This window comes from Melospiza georgiana, chromosome 22, assembly GCF_028018845.1.
Source record: "Melospiza georgiana isolate bMelGeo1 chromosome 22, bMelGeo1.pri, whole genome shotgun sequence".
Lineage (NCBI taxonomy): Eukaryota > Metazoa > Chordata > Aves > Passeriformes > Passerellidae > Melospiza > Melospiza georgiana.
Window position 1 is genome coordinate 10,288,740 of NC_080451.1, and position 19,485 is coordinate 10,308,224.

A 19,485-nucleotide genomic window follows, 5' to 3' on the forward strand; every position below is an offset into this window, starting at 1 on the left:
AAAATATTTACTCTAATTAACAGTTGTATGCAAACAAAGCTGAACTAAAGCACCATTGTTTTCCCTCTGTATATGTGCTTACAGAGTTCAATTATTTTGCAGACTGGAATCTTCATGGATCACTCAGACCCATCTTCATGCTTCTGGGATTTGACCACAGCCTTGTTTCTTCTGGTAAGCTCAACTTAATTATTTTTGAGAACAAAGCAGCTCTGGCACAATATGGCACCTCACACAACAGTGTGAAAGACACAAGCAGGTAAAGTAGTAGTCTACACCTTAAAGAGAAGCATTTTGAAAAATAAATCCATACCTTCTGTTGCTGGCTTCATTATTTGTTATCTTCCCTTCTCTATCAGCATCCCATTCCCCCTGTTTTGTTTGCCTCTTTGAATTCCTCTTAGAATTGGCAGGTTTTCTTCTTTTAATTGACTTTTGATAACCTAGAGACCCAGGCCTCATCACTTATGTTTTGGATTGGTTTTTTTTTCCTCCAAAAACAGATTCAAAACCAAGATACTTAACATTGGTTTGAGGCATTTATTAGCAAAAATCAGACCTTTAACACTGGCAACAGCAGACTTATTTCCTGAGCCAGGAACTTCAGACCACTCAGGTTAATAGGTACAGGAGCCAGTTCTTGTTGGTAGAGCCCTCCCTGGACACGGCTCCTGAGCAGAGCTGGCCCTGCAGGCAGGACCTAGCACACCACACACACTCAAGCTCTCTTGAAGACCTGTCTGCAGACTTGATTCTCACAACGAAGCTCCTACCAAAAAAACCAAAAACAAACAAACAGAAAACCCAAGAGTATAGATATCTATAGTACTTAAAGGAACAGTTCCCAAATTGAACATAGATCCTTTACCACCACCCTGGCCACGCTAATAACTTACACTTAACATTCAAATTTAACTACACAGTGAAACAATGAAGCTGCTTCAGAGCAGAATGCTCACAATGTACCATCCATTACACATCCTACAGAGCTAGAAGACTTTTGCACACTGTGATCACATTATCAATCTAATTTTTGCCATACAGAGATATAATTAGTAGAAATCTGAAGTCAATACCAGGTGGAGGTCATCCCCTTCGAGCCAGTGAGTCCAGCCCCTGTTCTTCTTCTCACCAGTCTGGACACAGACAAGTTTGTCGTTTTCCCAGGTAACTAGGCTCTGTAGAACAGGGAACAAAAAGGTGTTTCTGCATGTCTGTCTCAGTTCTGCAAGATACTTACAGAAAATAGGCATTTTCGTGGATAAAAGAGGACCTAGATATTACCCCTGAGTGAAAGTGACACTCCTTGTCTGTAACTCAGGCTCCCACTGCTGTCTTGAACTACAAATATTATTTTTGAAACAATTTCAGTTCAAGTGTCTGGATTGATCATAGCATCTTAATTTTGCCACAGCCTCATATATTCCCTCTTACCTTGCATTTTCTGTTATCCAAGCCTTTATTATCTTCCTCAAACTCTTCTCCAACTTTGAATTCAAGCAAATAATCTCTGAATGAGCTAGTGGTATGGATATAGAATGAATCACCATCTTGTTTGATCACTTTCTGAGGCTTCAGCATTTTTGCTATTTTGCGCGTTGCAAAGTCAATACCTTGGACAGAAGGCAAAAACATCAGAGTTGTATTTATCACCAGCAATTTGGCAGCCAGGAATTAACCTTTATTACTACCAGAAGCATTTCTTACAGTAGTTTGACCTTACTGCTACGCAGCATTTTGTTGTTTTATTGGAACCTTTTGTTTTGTTTAAAGCTGTGTGTTACACAAAGTAGGTTGTCCTCTTGTACTTTTTACTCTTTGAAAACCAGTTTATTCAGATGTTGTACAATTCCTATGCAGTATTTCCAGGACTTTCAGCCAGAAGACTCCTGGAGACAGTTGGCTTCCCCCACAGAGACACCCAAACTTGGTTTCAGACTTTACCCCCACTCACCCATAAGAGGTGAATGCCTGTTCTCATCCTTTGTTGGAGGAAAGGCAATGAGAGAATTAACAAGACTCTCTTTAAGGCATTCTATACCTTAAACAGGGTGAAATGAAGGGCAGTCCTTACAATTCAAGAAGACCCTTGAGGGAGAAGGGAGAAAGGACAGAAGCAGATATTTTCACCTACCTAAGGCCACCATATAACCTTCAAAGTTGTCATTGCTGACAAGGTTCCAGGTTCCGCTGAAATCCACAGGCATTGCCACACAGAAGGAGGAAGAAGCAGTCAGAAATACAAACATAGTTTTCTAGCTAGGCCTTTTATAGGGCAGCCTGTGGGTGGGATTACATCCCAGGACCTTTCTGCTGGAGAGGAAGGGTGCTGAGCCAGTGGGTGAGAGGGTATTTGTAGAATGGCTTCAGCTGTGCTGCAGGGAAAAGTTCATTGTGTCTGAAATCTTTGTGTTAGCAAATGTTAATAGCCCAAGAGCCACAATGCAAGCCAAAAACTGGCTTAAACCATTTTGTCCATCTTGTATACTTTAAAGGGACTGATTTTGTCATTACTAAGATTTCCTGTAAGTTTATTAAATCTGGGCTTTATGATCTGAAATCCAGATATCTGTAGAAAAGGTGATGTACCCCTGTAAAGACAGGCTGTACTTGAACAGACACGGACTGACTGTTAAACTGTGGATTGTGTTATATCAACAAATTTTAAAGCCATACCTATGGCACAGAGATAAGAATTATATCATGTGGGTTTATGTCTGGAGTGAGTAGTAAACAGAATTCAAAAAGTAATCTTGTGTATATAGGAGATGTAGCTCGTGCCTTTGCTTTCTGTTCTTGACACATAAAGGAGAGCTGATCCAGGAGCTGTTCCCACTGATGCTTTATTAGATGCTACATGTTGGGGCAGAACACAGGCAGCAGAATGCATGACACAGCAGATAAGCTTCAGTGTTGGACTTCAGCAAAGCAGTGACAGAAATCCCTGATGACCCAGCAATGTGTTTTGAAAAGTGAATAAAAAATGCTTGAATTTGAAGAGAAAGGACTTAGAGAATCTGAAGTGAGGAAAAAAGGGATTTAGAGGTGAGGAAACACACCTATACCTACTACATTTATTTATTTACTGACTTGTGTCGGGCTGAATAAGAAGGACAATATTTTGCAGAGCAGTTTCCCCAAAGTTTAGCTCCATTTTTGGAGCTGGCAGTGTGATTGATATGACTCACAGAATCACGCGAGAAGGAACTCAGGACGTCAAAGCTTCTTTCCTGTTTGCAGCTGCATATTGTTCTCTAACCTACACTAAAACAGGAATGGCACTGAGAAATGAAAATTACTGTTTCCTCTTGACTCAAATAGTAACATTTCACCCACAATTTGGTGTTCTGAGGTTATGGTAGTAAAGCACTGTTGCAATACTACTGACTCTTGCCAGCAAAGAGAAGTCAGTACTTGGTAAATCCTGTGCCAAAGTCCAGATATAACATTTTAATTTAAATTATGCAGATAGTCTGGGGTGTGGTCCTTCTTTCTGTACATCAGTACTTAAACCTCACACAAAGACCTCTAAAGAGTTGTTGATTCATGAGAAGTGGCTTGCAAACCTTGGCATTCTTAATAAGGCACATAATACAAACAGAAATGAGATAGCAGCAAATAACAGGAGGTAGAATTCTATCACCACAACAGTCACAGTGCCTCTCTAGCTTATGTTCACATAATACAGACAATACACTGTTAGATTCAAAACCAGATTTCTCAAAAAGAAAAATATTTCACTTATGACCAGTATTGATATAGTACCATTTTCTCTCTGCTAACAGAAAACAATTCTGGCTAAATATAATTATATTCTACTTATGGCTCAAAAGTAAAAGAAACTTTATTATTTGAAATCAATGTATTATCTGTAATAAAGGGACAAGTGTGTCAGAATCTGTGCAGTGACACTATTATTAATTTCTATCTATTAAATCAATGGCTTTAAACCAGTTCCTGAGGTAGGTTTGTCCTTCCATCAGAAACAAAACTGAGCTTAACATTACAGCTCTGGAAACATGAATAGAAAAGTAAAGTAGAAGACATTTCTGGAAGCAAATTGCATGACAGCAAACAAGCAGCTGCATATCTCAAAGGCAAGCAGCTCAAAGCATGCTACACCTAGCACCACTTCAGCCAGGAGGAAATTCTTCCCTTCCAGGATAGAGCTAAATAATTTCTTTGAGGTGAACCACATGTTGACAATTAAAAAAAAAAAACAACATAGATTTACTGTAAGTAAATGGTACATCTTGAAACCAGATAACTTTGTTAAGACACTGTAAGTTATTAAAAATATTTGTGTTATCATTTTATAAACAGCAGAGCAGTTTGAGTTAAAACTAATCAGAACATTTTCATTTGTTATACATTTGCAATTTTCATGTGAATTCTCATACTCCCTTCAGTGCACTGGGACAAAACATTAAAAAGTGAACATCTTATTACTGGACTTGACAAAGGTTGTGTAGGTCCAATCACGGAGTGCACCAAACCTCACTGCTAACTACAGATGTACAGAATCAGCCCCCTATTTACCTAAGGAAAAGCCCCAGCCAGCCCCTAGAAAACACCCTTTCCTGTATGAAATGTGTTTTTCCAGAGCAGCCGGCGGGTCAGTCGTTCAGTGCCTGCGAGCTCCTGGGCTCGCTGGCGTGTTTCTGCAATGGAGCCAGGAGCAGCCCCGCGTTCCTGTCCTCGCTCTCGGCGCTGTACAGCCCGTTCCTCTCGATGTACGCCCGCACCACGTCCGGCACCAGGTAACGGATGCTCTGGCCCCTCCGCAGGGCTCTCCGGATCTTGGTGGAGGAAATATCATTTGTGATCCATTCTTCCACAAGGTGAATGTTATTCTTGTGTCTCCACAAAATATCCGATTCGTAGATGAATTTCTGAACATTGCTTCCGGCCCTACTGATACACACGAGGCCGTGTTTTTCCACAATTTCAGTGATGTCCTCCAACTTCCACAGATTGGGGACTCCAAAAGATTCCAGCATGTCACTTCCACAAAGCAGTTTAACCTGCGGGACACCTTAAAGAGAAAATTAAATGAGAAATAGGGCTTGGTTTGGGGCTTGGCAGATTTGAGCAAACTTCACAGGGACATTTAATTTCTTGGCTCCCTTTCTCTCTGTATCTTTGGTTGAGATGAGACAATGGAATGAAATTAAAAAAACAGATTCAGAGTATATAATTTATAATTAGTAACCATAACACAGGATTTTTCTGAATAAAGGTTATGGGAGTCCCTTCATTAAAGGGATCTAATGCCTTATGCTATGGAATCTAAGGGAATAAAGTTACTGAGTGACACCAGAACCAGGAGCCACCATAAAAGTTACTCATTGGTGCAATTCTCTTGAAATAACAAGGATCATTAACCATCTAATTTGCAAACAGACTTAACTTTTTACAACTGGACTCTGATTTTTCTTTTTAATGGGCTCATGCCTGTTTGGTTCCTGTTTTCTCTTCCGTCCCAGCTTTGTTATGGGTACGTCATCCTGCAGACTATTAGTGACATCAGCAGATAAAAGCTTTTGATGATGATACCTGCAAAACAGATGTATTTTAGGTATTTTAAAGATGTAGGAAAAAATTGGGATAGTCTGGCCTACCAAAGAACCTCTCTCTGCAATTATCCCAACTTGTTAGAGTTAACACCATTCTTAATCCTTCTATAGGTTCGTGAGACTTTAGAGGTTGGCTGAAGAATACCTTAAAACTTTGAGTGTTTCCAACCACTCGCTCTGGCAGCTTTCCCAATCATCAACTTCCACCCAGTCTGAGTTTTTTGTAGCCAGTTTTGCCATAGTCACTCGGTGATTCGCACTGATCAGACCTTTCTTCTTATATGCATCACCCACTGGTGAAATGATGCCTTTGATTACTTTGTATTTTCCTGTGGAAAAAAACACATCGCACAAGAACATGAGAAGTGGTTGAGCAGATGTTACTTCCCCTGCATTGTATTTAACCTGTCACATAACCATTATGCAGTGCAAAGGCAGCTGATAGCCAGTCCTGTGGAAAAATACAGGACACTCCTGCACTGTCAGGGCAGCACAATGAAGGAGTTAGTAAGATGTATCAGAAAGATATATATTTCTATAAACTATAAACCCTGTGCTTTAGCTCATTAAAGCAACACATAAATGAGTTCTCTCAAAATGGCCTTTGTATAAGACATAAACACATAACACAAATTATAGCATTTACTAAATATTTGTCACTGTCAAGCATTCATAGCCACAAAATATTCACCTTAACATTGAAGTGTCTGGTTATCAAAGCTATTCTGAATAGTAAATAACCATGCTACCTGTTTCATGGAAGTAGTCTTTAGCCAGCTCAAACAGCCTCAGGTGCATGTTGGTGATGGGATTGAAGGACCCACAGGCCAGCAGCACCACTTCAGTCTTTGTGTCAGGATCTTCCATGGCCACTGCTCACAGCCACGGAGCCCAGTGGACAATGCTGGTGCCAGCCACTACAAGGATGGGACAAGAAAGAGTTATCGTTACTTACTTGTGGTGCCAACAAGCAGAAGATAAAATTTCAAGATCAAACTGAATGCTGTATTTTTCTTCCACCAACCTGGCCTGTGACATTTCTTTGTCCAGTTTCTAAGTGATTAAAATATGAAATCACTGCAAAGAGGCTGTTTGCCCAGAGAGGATGGCGTACTGCCCACTCTGTGGAAAAGCAGCTCATTTTAAACTTCATGTGGAGAGATTATCAGTCCTGATTGCAGGACAAACTTTATTAGAACTTTGCACCATTTTAAGATGGCAGTGCCAATCAACTGCCAAGGGACATGTGGGCAGGGAACTTCCTTGTTAAGTAACTTCCTTCTATGCTCACAGGGAGAAATAGAACATCTGTGACCATTCCTAGTCTTGCCACTCAACTGCAGTGACCCTTTCCAGCAAGATTATAAAACCAAGACTGTGTCACATATTATATTGTGTTAAATTCTGGAGGAGAACAGTGTCAAACATTTCTTTGGGATTTATTTACATTTTCTGAAATATAAAATCTAAAGGGGGTAATTTATATAATTAAGTGTGATATGTGGGAAGAGAGTGCTATGGACTAAACATGAGAAAAGTCACTCTGCTTTGTGTTGCAGCAAGTGTTAGGTGTACCAATGGAAAAGGTGAGAGAAGAATAGTAAATTACAAAAGTTTAGTAAAAGCTGCAATTAAATACTGGGGGTTTTCCCCTTTGCTAAAATACCACAGTTCTGTTCCGCTTCTGAGCTTCAGTTTCAGAAAGCTGCTTAAGAATTGCTGAAAATAAGGAAATTTCACTAATTATCATTCAATTTCTCCTCACACCTCACACACATTTTTGCTTCTGTATTTTTTCCTGAGAATATTCTGGCTTGCCAAGATGTTTTCCCACATCTGGCCTAACAAAGGAGAACTGCAATGGGCTGTTGCTGTTTGCGAGATGTCTGAGACATCCTGAGGAGCACAGAATTGTCTGCCATTGTTTCTACAGCAACATCACCACCTGGAAAAATCCCACGAGGTCACCCTCACACTGTGTCTCCCTGACAGAGGGGCTGAGTGATGTTCACAGCAGCCACAGCGCTGAGACACCATCACAGCCAAACCTGGTAACAGCGATCGTGTCCTAACATCAAACAGCCCGTGGATAAAAGGAACGCTTGCAAGGCTTCACATTTTGTAAGTGCTAGTACTTTTCTGTGCTTTCAATAGTTTCACTAACTTTTAAAATATTCTTCATTACTGCAGAGTAGCTCAGCAGTGGAACGGCTGGTGGTACTTGAAATGCAGCCTTCACAGGGGCACGGCTAGGAGAGTTACTATGGGAACAGAGAGGAGAGGAATTAGACTGCCTTTGTAATGCACAAATCCTACTTTCAACAGAGTGACACATGCTGCAAAACTGGAAAAGATTGATTTTTTCCTTAAAAAAAAAAAAGTGCAAAAAAAGTAGAAAATTTTAAGATGTATAGACAGAGTGCCTTTTTCGGGAGTTAGTCAAATGTCCCTTTTCATGCTCCTAACTTTACCGTTTACAGAAACAATTGCCTCATAAACTCACCTTGCACTAAAAGACACCAAAATATGCCTACAGCAGGTCTTGGGATGGCTCTGGAGCCCACCCTGCCAGCCACTTTCTGGGGATAAGCAGGTAAGGATGCTTTGCTCAATCTCATTTATGTTTCAGAGGCAAATATCTGTCAAATATGCTTATATATGGGTATATACATAGAATATAAGCATGATGTGGGCGTCGCTGGGCGCTTCACTAACACCCTCCGCAGCTCTCCGCCCCCGCGGGCCTGCACGGGGGTCCGGTCCTGGCCCAGCGAGCAAGCCCCCGCCGCCGCCGCCTGTCCCCGGTGAGCCCCGCTCAGCCCCGCGCTGTGCCCGCTGTCCGTGCCCGCTCACCCCCGCTCCCTGTCCCCGCAGTCCCCGCTCCTTGTCCCCGCTCAGCCCCGCTCCCTGTGCCCGCTCCCTGTCCCCGCTGTCCCCGTTCCCCGGGCCCGCTCACCCCGCGCCGTGCCCTCAGCCGGGCCCGGGGCCGCTGGCGCTCATTGGCCCGGGCGCGGCGGAAGCGGCGCCGCAGGAGCGGGATGAGCCCGCCCTGACGCGGCCTGCCCGGCTGAGGGGTGAGGGAGCCCGGGGCCGGGCGGGCGGAGGGGGAAGAGCGGGGCCGGAGCGTGGCCGGGGAACGGGCAGCGGGCCCCGGGCAGCGCCCGAGTTCCGGCCGCTCCTCCCGCTCCTCCCAGGCCGCGCGGCCGGCCCGGAGCGAGGGCCGCGCTCCCTCAGGGGGCTGTGGGGCCGGGATGGCCGCTGGCCGCCGTGTCCGCCCGGCACCATCCCCGGGAGCGCTGGTTCTCCTGCTGCCCCGCACACCTGCCCCCGGGCTGGCTCCTGAACAGCGGTCCGAGGGGCTGTTGAGGAGTCGAACCTATTGTGTCCTATAGCGGGGCCTCTGTATTTCAGTAGTTGCTGCTTGATTGTGTGTGCTGTGGCTGTTGGAGTGCCCTCTGAACCGCCTCTTGCTGTGGAGATAATTCTGTGCACGCAGCCTGGCATTTCTGTATTTCCACTGCAAGGATCTCCGGGTGTTGTGATTAAACATTCCGTCAGCAAGATATTGCATAATTTTAATATTTAGAGTGTTTGAAATACGTTATAAGTTGTTGATACAAACAATAAAATGTACTTTCTCTTAGGAGTGTCATGTAAAAACAACATTTTCTGTGAAAACAGAAAATGGCTTCAAGAGGAACAACAGAGACCAGTAAACTAAAACAAAACTTGGAGGAGCAGTTGGACAGATTAATGCAACAACTTCAAGATCTGGAAGAGTGCAGGTAATATAAATAGTTGCTTTCCTCTTATATGGTATTATTTTTCTTAAGTGGTTGGCAGAAGAAAGTGCTACCTTTCAAAAATCTTAGGAGGAAGCTTATTTATTTTTGTGTTTTGCTGTGGCTTTCTGTTTTTAAATTAAGTAGGATATTGGTGTTAGTAAAAGTTATTTTTAAAAACCTTTATTATGATTGCTTTATATATCTAGGAAAAATGCTAGCAGAAATACTCTGTATTTTCTTTGAAATGTTATATTTCAGTGTGACCTTTAAACAGCTGTTCACAAAAATCACAGTTTTTCTATGGGATTTTTATTAGGAGTGAACGAATAGCTTTTGGGGCTCTTTTGGTTTTTCTTATAATTATAGATCCGTGGGGGGGTTGCATTGTTTACTTTTTTGTTTATCTAACTCTTCATGCGATTTTGTATTAGTCTTATGTGTGTTGATACAATTTGACACAGTGAATTATCAAGAAGGTTGGGCTTGTATCTCTTTTAGTAGTTGCATTTAAGCACCCTGTGTTTAGATGGTTTCTGACTCTAGTTCCAGCTTGTCCTAGCAGTACGTATCTTTTCCAAGAACAATTAGAACTGCTGTGGGGTGCTGGTGCTGTTCTGGGAACTGGGCAAGGTTTAGACAGCAGGATCAGTTATTCCTAAGTGGATGGCTTTGGGTGTGAGATAGGCTTCTCAGATAATCTCATTCACTGCAGCTTTGGGCAAGACAATCTCACCACATAATTGTGTTGAGACCCAAAAATACTTCTAAATACTGCTCCAGGTGTGGGGTATCTTTTTCATTACTAGGGCTTTTTTCTCATCAGTGAGTGTAGAGCCATGCAGGTGGCTGGGAGGGGTGCAGACCTGAGCAGTGCATGAGCTGGATGGGAGCTGAGAGGGCCAGAGCAGAGCAGGCTGCAGGGATGGGAACTCCTCAGTGCAGCCTGGAGAGCCAAGCTCTGTGCCCCATGGGTGTCCCAGGCTGGATCCTGTGATTCAGTGTGTCTTCTTGGGTCCTCCCTAGAGAGGAGCTGGATGCAGATGAGTACGAAGAGACCAAAAAAGAAACTCTTGAGCAGCTGAGTGAGTTCAATGACTCCCTGAAGAAGATTATGTCTGGAGATATGACTTTGGTGGATGAGCTCAGTGGCATGCAGCTGGTAAGGAGGATGTGTTGCTAAAAAACTTCATGTTCTGCTTGGAGTTGATGAAATAGCAAATAGATACAAGTGATTCACTAGAATTTTTATGTGAAATATAGATCTATGTAACTAATGTATTTCCTAATTTATTACACTTGTATGTGTAAAAAACTTGGATAGATGTCTTCATTTGAAAAGGGAAAAAAACCCATTGATGAATTACAACCTTAACATTATAGGAGATTAGGACCTGGACTTTAAGTAATGAAAAGTTTCACAGCTCTTTCTCAGTCTAGTTACATTAATTAGAGGATTCTTTAAGCCCTCCATAAAGGTATTTTTTTTTAAATTTCACTTCCATGGTTATGAAAAAAAAGATGAGTTCTGTATATCATATGATGTAGAGGATACTAATGATGCTTTCCAGCCCTCATTAATCTTGTCCTGCTGCTGCAGTTTGACCAGGACTAACAGGAATCACATTCTTGCTCTTCTCCTTGCAGGCAATACAAGCAGCCATCAGCCAAGCCTTTAAAACTCCAGAAGTGATTAGGATGTTTGCAAAGAAGCAGCCGAGGCAATTGAGGACAAGACTGGCAGAGGTGAAGGCTTCTGTTTTCCTGCAAAAGCTGTTCATTTGAGGCAGTCTGATTCAAGTGTGTAAGGATTGCAAGGAAAGCACTGAGTGTACTGGAAAACTTGGTCATAAAGTCCAAAAAAGATGGAGAAGTTCTCTTTCAATATTTGTTCAGTCTTAAATGTTTATTGAGGTAATGGGGGCAACCATGTGTATTTCTTGAGTTATCTCCTATCTTCCTGCTTCAAAGCAAAAATGGGGTTAAGAGAGTGAACTGAGGAAGCTGCAAATAGAAAGTCTGTGATTGTACTGAGGGCTGGAGAGTGCATTCGATGTTTCAGAGATCTAAACTGAAGATCCAGATGATGTGGGTCCATTGCTACTGATGATATTTTTAGGCTGTTGCATTTCTCGTGCTGTTGTGTTGGGTGAAATAATGGAAGCTTATATATTTTGGCTTTTTCTCCCCTGGTGTGCAGATGGACAGAGACTTGATGGTTGGGAAGTTGCCACGAGACCTGTACACCCAACAGAAACTGGAAATCCTGACGGCCCTCAGAAAGCTGGGTGAGAAGGTAAGGGGTTGGTATCATGGTCAGGTGGGTAGAGTTTTCTGTCTATTTAGGAGGAATTAGAAATAATTAAAATAAGAAATTGCAATTTTATAAGCAAATGATAAAATGCAACTTGCTGTGACATTACATAAATGTCCTTCCATTTTAATGCCAAACTTTCTGAAGCTGAACATGTATCAAATAGTTTGGTACCTTTCTGTATGGCTGTTTCTACTTTTAAATACTTCCTTTGGTAGGCTGTATGCATGAATCACACACCAGCTGGTACAAGGTGATGGTATTTATAAAAGCTACAGAACAAATCTTTTACTGGCCACCTACCACCAATTCATCAGAAACTATTCAAGACCTCTGACATGTGTCCAGCTTCACTTTTATAGTGTCAATTGTGCCCACCCCTGGGTATGAGAAAAGGAAATTGGAGAGATGAGTGATGAATTCATTGTTGCCCCAGTGATCCATCAGTGACAGAAAAAGCCCTGGGTTTGCCACCAGAGGGAGGAAGAGAAGTTGCTTCTCTTTGTGGATGGTATATGAAGAAAATGGGTTGCTGTGTATCTCTGTAGTGTAGCTTTTTTAAGAAATGAAGGAATGTCATGGAGAAGATCAAATGCAGTACTTAAAGGAGCTGCAATCCAAGTAGTTTCCAAAGCAAAGGCTTTCCCAATATTTTATTGCTTGAGTGTCAGAGGAGAAAAATCTTTTGCAAATACGTAAAAGCTAGTTAAGGTTGTGAACTGAATGCAGGAAGCTATCTAATCCTCTTGGAATGAGTTCCTTGGACTGCAGCATCAAGCCACTTCACCACACCCTGACCTGTACTCTTAACCTTTTGAAATGATCAGTAGCCTGCTGCACAGAGGGCTTGCTAGGACAGGAGTCTCACATCTGTTCTGGGTGTGAACAATGACAGCAAATGCTGCATGTTTGTCTGCACAACACTGCAAAGTATTAAGTAGCTGTATGCTTGCAAACAAAGCCAGCAAAGGCAGGTAAGTAATATGTTTTCCTTCATTCCAACATCATCCTGAATATCTGTACCTGATTTTTATAGTTCTAATAAATAAACTGATGCAAACACTGTGAAGAGTTTGACACACATGCTTTGCTGTAATAAAGATGTGTATCTGAGGCTAATTAAATGACTTTTAACTTAGCATATCTGAACCTTCCAAATGTAGGTTACTGCTTCATTATTGTAAATATTTTATGGGCATCTGTCACAAGGCATCAGAACACGTACATAAAAGTAAAATATACATGGGGAAATGTCACTTTAAAGGAAGAGAACCATTTCTAGGTCATTGGCTCTTAGCATGGTCAAAGCTGGCAGTGACTGCTTTTTTTTTTTTTCCTTTCCTCAGTAGATGATAGGAAGTAAGCTTAGATCTTAGTTCATTACCATACTGACCTTGTGACAAAAAAGTTATTGACACCTTGGCATAGTTCAGGTACACAGGTACAGTGTGACCTTTTAATAAAAAATGATCACTACAAATCAACTTGAAACTTGCATGTGCAGGCATGTCTGACACTGCACATGCTGGCACTGCACTGCCTGGGCTGGCAGGAGCCAGGGAGGGAAAATTCAGTGCTAGGGGAAGTAGCTTCTGTTTTTTGTTTTAGGTTTCAGTAGGGCAGATAACACTGCCACTCAAAAGCTGCAAATGGACAATTTCTGTAACCTGTCCTAGCTCATGTAGACGCACACGTAGATGGTGGGAACATGCACAGTTAAGGTATCAGCTTCACAGTTGTGGCTTCTTTTGATTTAGCTCACTGGTGATGATGAGATGTTCTTGTCAACAAATGCTGGTACAGCCCTGAGCCAATTTGAGAGAGTCTCCACTGACCTTGGTAAGTTTTCATTCTCATATAACTTGTGATTGCTTTGCCTCATTGAACACTGATTATTAGAAGTATGTCTGGTTCCCCTATGAAAGAGAATATATGAACAAGAGATTCATGCCATTAAATGTTAATATATGTTTTATTAACAATGAAATTCTGATAAACTACTATAAGGAAAAAGTAACACAACAAATAAATCCAATGCCAAACATCCATGAAATGCCAAGGGTGCCCATCATGCTGAAGGCTTGAGTAGTCTGTCTCAGGCAGAGATGCTGCTCTTAAACACAGATCTTTTTTGCATTAAAGACACTCTTCAGGAGAGCTGTGTCCTCTGCTTGATGCAGAGAATTTGGCAGTTATTGGCACATTGTCAAAATACAGCTTTAAAGCACTCTTCCTGCCATGATTGTCATACCTCTGATTGTGTTGACAGGATCAAGAGTTGAGTTACAAAAGGCATTAAATGAGCAGACAGTTCACTGTAGTAGTAGTTAAAACTGGGATGAAAGAGCTATGAATGGCAGGAACGTGCCAGACTAGCTCAGGCTACAAATAAACTGTCTGGGTGCCCTACCTTTCAGCTCTGCCCTCCCTGGAAGTGTAAGCAAGGTGAGAACCCTCTCTTCAAGAGAGGACTTTGGCAGTATCTCTGTGTGTGGGGGTGTTACCAACACCATTCCAGCTACAAACACAAAGCACAGCTCTACAGGGGAATCTGGGGAAAAGGAGCTCCATCCCAGCCAGGCACAGTAGGACATGGCTGCTCTAGACCTGGCAAGCTTTTATGGTTTTGTTTTTTTTTTTTTAATTAGCTCAAGTGTTCAAGTTTTCACAGTGTAGGTTTGATTTCTTTGGATCTCAAATGTTTTGCTTGATTTAAATTGTATATAAGGTAATGCACAATTTCCACTAATACTTACTGAAAATGCTTTTTCCTCCCTCAGGATCAGGAGACAAGGTCTTTGCTCTTGCAAGTGTTGAAGTAGAAAAGGCAAAACAATGAAGAGGTTCGTGAGGCTTGTGTCTCCAGTTATCAGCAGCATTGGATTTTGGTCATACTGCGTTTGGTTTTTCTATTTCTTACATGTTGAAAAAAAAAGCAAAGCAAAACAAAAAACCCAAGCCCTAAATCTCTTGGGTCCTTAACCAGAAGATATGAAGTAAACAGCCTTAAGTGCACTTTGGGACCTTGGTGTCTGTACCCTTTCAGTAATACAAGCTCTGAGGCTGAACACTAAGAGGAACTCTAAAACAAAAGCATAGTGTGACTGTCTTTCGAAAGAGTCAGTTGTTTTGAACTTTTCTGAATGTGTATTTCTCTAACTATTAAAACTGAATCTTTTTGCATGTGGTTGTAGCAAGCAGATCTTTTTGCGAAGTGGTCCTGATGGTTTTTTTGGGTGATTTTTCACATTGTCTTAATTTTTGTCTGGACTCCCCACTAAGTAGTTTGTGCTAGGAAGGCATTGAAGCTTTGGAAAATGGATGTAGTTTATTGAAATGCCATCTTTCTACAAACTGTTTGCAGAAGACCAAAAACGAGCCTGGATGCTGATCACTGGCCCTTGGCTGCTTGTTTGCCGTGCACATGAATGAGCACTTTGTGTCCCAGCCCTGGCTGAGGACAATGGCAGCCCTGTGGGGAGGCTTCTGGAGTCATTTAACCTTGTGTATTGAAGGGACAGGAATTGATAGGACATGGCAGTGAGATGCTCTTCCTTCAGCTCTGGTGTGTAACTGCACACTGCTGTTATTTCAGAGAGGGCATGAAATAGCTTGCAAGCAGAAACAAAAAAAGCTCCCATTATGTGATCAGTGCAAGTGTTGTTCAATCTCAGTGGTGGTGCTACAGAGAGGGGAGAGTCTGTGTCTCCCCTGGATCCTGAATAAACTAAGCTTAGGAGGATTTGAAATCTCGTAGTTGAATTTTTAGCTCAGAGACTTAGTGGGTAGCATTGACTAGAAACAAAATTAACGTGCTCAGTTGTCATTTAGAGTGCACTTACAGGGCATAAATACCCTATAAATTAGCAAGTTTGTCTAATTGTAAACTGGGACTGGAGTAGACTAGAAAATGTGTTTCTAGACTGTATTTTGCTTTAACAGATATACTTTTGATATCTAGCATTTAAGAAATGAAAGGATACAGGATGGAGATAGCATAATTTGTTTTTCGCTGATAGAACTTCTTTCTCCCTGTTATTAGAAAGCCTTTATTGAGGAGGGGTCTTTTGTCCATTCCAGCAGAACTATTTTCTGTCTGGGACAGCATTGTGTTCTCTGACAAAGGCTGATTGCAGCTTCATAGCTGAGAGCAGCTTATTAAAAGGCGTTATTAGACTCTGAAATTATGGGAAGCAAAACAGTCTGTGAGGACTGGAGCTGCCTTCTTTTCCTTTCTGCTCATTACTGGTGCTAAGGAACTCTCTCCCAAACACCCCCAGCCTGCTTGCAGCATTATTATGTAAATTAAATCTCTCAGCACTCACAAAAAGTTTACAGTACAATGACATGGAAATCTTTTTCCTTGTAGTTTGACAGGTGTACGTTTCCAGGAGAAACTTTTTTAAATTGGTGTGTAAATATTTCAGGATTTTTGCAAATACCTGCACTGCGGGCAGTTGTAACATTCCAATTAAATTGATCCTTGACTGAACATCTTTCCAACATCTGCTTCTTCTGCTCTTGGAAGGATCTCTGGTGGTTTAGATGGACAGAGATGAGACTGAGATCAGTACCAGTATTGCAAGATTCAGTGTGTTGGGTCAGACTTCTCTCTCAGAAGCTGTGAAGGGTCAGAAATCAGAGCTCTACCCAGAGACTGGCTGTGTCCTGCAGAAAGCCCTGGCCATAAATGTGATTTAACAAGGAAGCTGCTGCTGATGTGAAGCTATTCATGTGTTGACCCTTACAGAGAGTTAAGTAACCTCTTGAAATAGTTAGATTGATTTAAGGCATAGTAAGTTAATTGGTGTGTTGTGCTAAATACTTTGCTAAATAATCCTGGGATGTACCTCCACCACCACCTCAAATGTTTCTGCAGGGGCTGTATAAAAAAGTCCATAATCTATTTATTATAATAATGATTTCCTCAAATAAAAACTGATAACAAAAGAACAACTGCTAAATGAAAGCATGGGTTTGTGTTTAACAAACAAGCTTGTGATGTGCGAGTCCCATCCCCAGTTCCGTGTTGGACCTGGGCAGATCACTCATTCTGTACACATCTTTCTTTCCTGGAGTAAAATACAGATTGTGATCCTTAAATATCAAGTGCTGTGAAGTTGTTATTGATCATACATTGCTTTGAAGATTAAAAGTGCTTTGTTTTTTGTTTATCATTTTACTTCTGAAATAAGAACTGTAAAGTACAGTAGCTTTAAACACATCAGCAAAGTTCCCAGAGTCCTTTTTTGGATGTATATAACCTCCTTTTTTTAATCTTCTTTCTCTATAGAGTGAATTCAGTGATTGTACTGATCTGAAGGAAAAAGTGTTAGAAAATTGAAGCTTCAAATATTCTGCCTCTCTTTCTTCTATCTTTGTCTCCTTGAGTTATTTCCCTTCTTTGATCTTGAATGGAAAAGTAGCAAGTTACCTTTGTGCTGAAGAAAAAATACAAGATTTCTTAAGAGATCCCTTACTTTCTCATGCTACTTTGCCTGTAAAAGTCAAATTCATTTTGATAGAGAGCTCTGTGTAAATGACACCCTATGGCCAGGCAGTTCAGGCTCCGTCACTGCTGGCTGAAATGGGATCAATGCATGATTTTGATGGATTTGAATTATCAGACTAAGTCTGACATATAAAATATTAACAAAAGAATCCCAAACTAAAAACAAGTCCTTCATTGGGTACCCCACATATCTTGGAGAGAAAGGGTTTTCATTATTGTTGTGTGTGGTTGAATCATGGATAATGAAAGCAGGGATTGTGTGTGCAGATGCTGCTGGAAGCCCTTAATGAGAGGGGGATGCCAACAAGTACAGAGGGACATGGAGGGTGGAAGCAGCTGTGCTGTGAAGGAATCCTAAATGAATTTCCCAGCTGATGAAGAAACAAATGGAGATCAGGAAGGAAAGGGTGAATTGAGAGAGTTTTTCTAAGTCAAGCAGGGATTCGGAGGAAAAGGTTTCATGAAGTTTTGGCTTACTAGAATAAACAGCAGCCTCATTAAACAAGAGATTAGAAGCTGTTGAAAAGAAAAATCCATTTAATCTGATAGATTTTGGTAAAATAATATCAAGTCTTTATACAATACTTGTAAAAATGTTAGACTTAACCTTTAGATAATTAAACTTCTGACATTCCCTTGCTGAGGGTTAGGTCAGGCAGCGTGATGATTGGGAGGTAACAGATTTGATCACGTGCAGTTCTACATTCTGTTTGCTTTGGGAGGCTCCGTGCATTCCCATGAGACATGAGCAATATTTTACTCTATCTCTTGCAGACCTAGCATAGTTGAGAGGCCTCTTGAGCGTCCATCATGTCTTATGATGATACAAGTGGCTGATGGCAAGATGTCACCTTGCTTGAGAGCTAAATGTCTTGGTAAGCTTGAAGGGAATAAACTAAGGTGGGGCAGGAGTTCAGTTTTAAGAAAATAAATCTAAAATTCTCCTAGGCTAGAGGAAGCCTTGTGGTATCTCTCCCTGCTAAAACCCTTCCTAAATAAATGCAGGATGCTAAATTGATGTGTAAGATTGCATTGCACTGCTGTACAGTCAGCCAGCTGAATTAGGAGAGCTAGACAGTACTTAGTCATAAAATGGTGTTGTGCCCATGATGTTATCAGTAAGGAAATTCATACTATTGCAAGGATGCAAATGATGGCTTAATTATATGCTCCCACTAGCATAAGATGCTTTTAGATCTTTCCCTCAGACTCATGTACTGTGCTAATTAACAGTAATCCAACTGGAGGATCCCAGTGCAATGCTTCTGCATATTTTTTTCAGCTTATGCTGGAGCTCTTATGTTCTTTTCTTAAATAATTAATAATCATTACTGCCTGCTGTGCTGTGGGTATGTGCCAGTGATCTCAGATCCCAGCACATTTGCACCATTCCTGTTCCTGTCAGAGGCTTGGGTTTGCTCTTTGCAGAGGCTTTCATGTTAAGCCCTTCATTAGCTGGCAGTGGGGTTTGGATTTCAGTGGCATCGGGCTTTGATGTCATTAAGTATCAAGCTGTTAAAGGAAGTGCCACCTATTTCATTACTGTGACTATCTTTATGCAATTAAGTTAAATACCGAGTGGAGAACAGATGCATTTTACTAAATAACACTTGGTTCACAAAGCATTTTCATCTCCAGGAATATTGTACTTACCTTGCTGGCCTCACCAATGCACCCTGTAAGGAGGCAGGGTTACTGTTAACCTAGTGGGAAACCATAATGCAGATGAGTGATGGAGCAGGGTGAAGAGCCTTTGGTGGCTTGTGTATTCTTTGGTTTTAGTTTTAATTAATTCCTCTCTGTGTTCACTGGGGTTTCACTCTGCTTCAGTCAATATACTTTATTTTTGAGTGCTTCAATGACCAAATGACCACTTATTCCAGTTGGAGGCTGGCATTTTCTGTATTGGCTGAATTAGCTCAGGCTATACTGGATGTTGCAGTGTCTTTAACTTTCTTAGCGCAGCGTTACTGAGCCCCGCGCCCCGCTGGGATGGATCTGGGCGGCCCGAGCGCGGCAGCCTCGGACCGGGAGGGACAGCAGGAGCGCCGGGACCTCGGCACCGCGTTCCTCCAGGGGATGCTGCTCAGGTGAGTGCGTGCCGGGCTGTCCTGGCTGAGCGGTCCCGCGGCGGGGCCCGGCCTGCCCGGCGCTGCCCCTTGCCCGGCCCTTCCCCGGCACTGCCCCTTGCCCGGCCCTTCCCCAGCACTGCCCCTTGCCCGGCCTGCCCGCCCCTTGCCCGGCCCTTCCCCGGCGCTGCCCCTTCCCCGGCCCTGCCCCGCGTCCCCGCCCCTTCCTCCC

At 42.1% G+C, this 19,485-nt stretch overlaps 3 protein-coding genes across 9 annotated transcripts; 1 reads left to right on the top strand and 2 right to left on the bottom strand.

The window, feature by feature from the left end:
* Positions 1-526: 526 nt before the first annotated feature.
* On the bottom strand, positions 527-2,518 carry RBP7 (retinol binding protein 7). Its single transcript, XM_058039380.1, has 4 exons — positions 2,135-2,518; positions 1,435-1,613; positions 1,077-1,178; positions 527-769 (listed from the first exon to the last, which is right to left on the bottom strand). The coding sequence occupies exons 1-4, from the start codon at positions 2,247-2,249 to the stop codon at positions 719-721; spliced, it is 447 nt and encodes a 148-aa protein (XP_057895363.1). The 5' UTR covers positions 2,250-2,518; the 3' UTR covers positions 527-718.
* A 311-nt stretch (positions 2,519-2,829) lies between these two features.
* NMNAT1 (nicotinamide nucleotide adenylyltransferase 1) lies at positions 2,830-8,973 on the bottom strand. 3 transcript variants are annotated; one of them, XM_058039572.1, is made up of 5 exons: positions 8,898-8,973; positions 6,326-6,493; positions 5,722-5,905; positions 5,411-5,556; positions 2,830-5,035 (listed from the first exon to the last, which is right to left on the bottom strand). In XM_058039572.1, the coding sequence occupies exons 2-5, from the start codon at positions 6,441-6,443 to the stop codon at positions 4,617-4,619; spliced, it is 867 nt and encodes a 288-aa protein (XP_057895555.1). In that variant the 5' UTR covers positions 6,444-6,493; positions 8,898-8,973; the 3' UTR covers positions 2,830-4,616. The 3 variants fall into 3 exon arrangements, with proteins under 3 accessions (XP_057895555.1, XP_057895554.1, XP_057895556.1); XM_058039571.1 differs by lacking the exon at positions 8,898-8,973 and adding an exon at positions 8,533-8,614; XM_058039573.1 differs by lacking the exon at positions 8,898-8,973 and adding an exon at positions 8,080-8,122.
* LZIC (leucine zipper and CTNNBIP1 domain containing) lies at positions 7,999-16,896 on the top strand. Of its 5 annotated transcripts, none has more exons than XM_058039577.1 (7): positions 7,999-8,169; positions 9,221-9,361; positions 10,385-10,520; positions 11,006-11,104; positions 11,559-11,654; positions 13,430-13,511; positions 14,453-14,851. In XM_058039577.1, the coding sequence occupies exons 2-7, from the start codon at positions 9,261-9,263 to the stop codon at positions 14,509-14,511; spliced, it is 573 nt and encodes a 190-aa protein (XP_057895560.1). In that variant the 5' UTR covers positions 7,999-8,169; positions 9,221-9,260; the 3' UTR covers positions 14,512-14,851. The 5 variants fall into 5 exon arrangements, with proteins under 5 accessions (XP_057895560.1, XP_057895559.1, XP_057895558.1 ...); XM_058039576.1 differs by lacking the exon at positions 7,999-8,169 and adding an exon at positions 8,300-8,380; XM_058039575.1 differs by lacking the exon at positions 7,999-8,169 and adding an exon at positions 8,592-8,650.
* Positions 16,897-19,485: the final 2,589 nt, after the last annotated feature.

Excerpts from the sequence above, each read along its gene's own strand:
- RBP7 (XM_058039380.1), bottom strand. The coding sequence starts at position 2,249 with ATGTTTGTATTTCTGACTGCTTCTTCCTCCTTCTGTGTGGCAATGCCT. Across the intron at positions 1,614-2,134 it reads AGGTTATATGGTGGCCTTAG|GTATTGACTTTGCAACGCGC; the intron begins GTAGGTGAAAAT and ends CTTCTGTCCAAG. Across the intron at positions 1,179-1,434 it reads TGGATAACAGAAAATGCAAG|AGCCTAGTTACCTGGGAAAA; the intron begins GTAAGAGGGAAT and ends CCTGTTCTACAG.
- NMNAT1 (XM_058039572.1), bottom strand. The coding sequence starts at position 6,443 with ATGGAAGATCCTGACACAAAGACTGAAGTGGTGCTGCTGGCCTGTGGG. Across the intron at positions 5,557-5,721 it reads GAAACACTCAAAGTTTTAAG|GTATCATCATCAAAAGCTTT; the intron begins GTATTCTTCAGC and ends TCTGTTTTGCAG. Across the intron at positions 5,036-5,410 it reads TCAGAGTCCAGTTGTAAAAA|GTGTCCCGCAGGTTAAACTG; the intron begins GTTAAGTCTGTT and ends TTTCTCTTTAAG.
- LZIC (XM_058039577.1), top strand. The coding sequence starts at position 9,261 with ATGGCTTCAAGAGGAACAACAGAGACCAGTAAACTAAAACAAAACTTG. Across the intron at positions 9,362-10,384 it reads CAAGATCTGGAAGAGTGCAG|AGAGGAGCTGGATGCAGATG; the intron begins GTAATATAAATA and ends GGTCCTCCCTAG. Across the intron at positions 10,521-11,005 it reads AGCTCAGTGGCATGCAGCTG|GCAATACAAGCAGCCATCAG; the intron begins GTAAGGAGGATG and ends TTCTCCTTGCAG.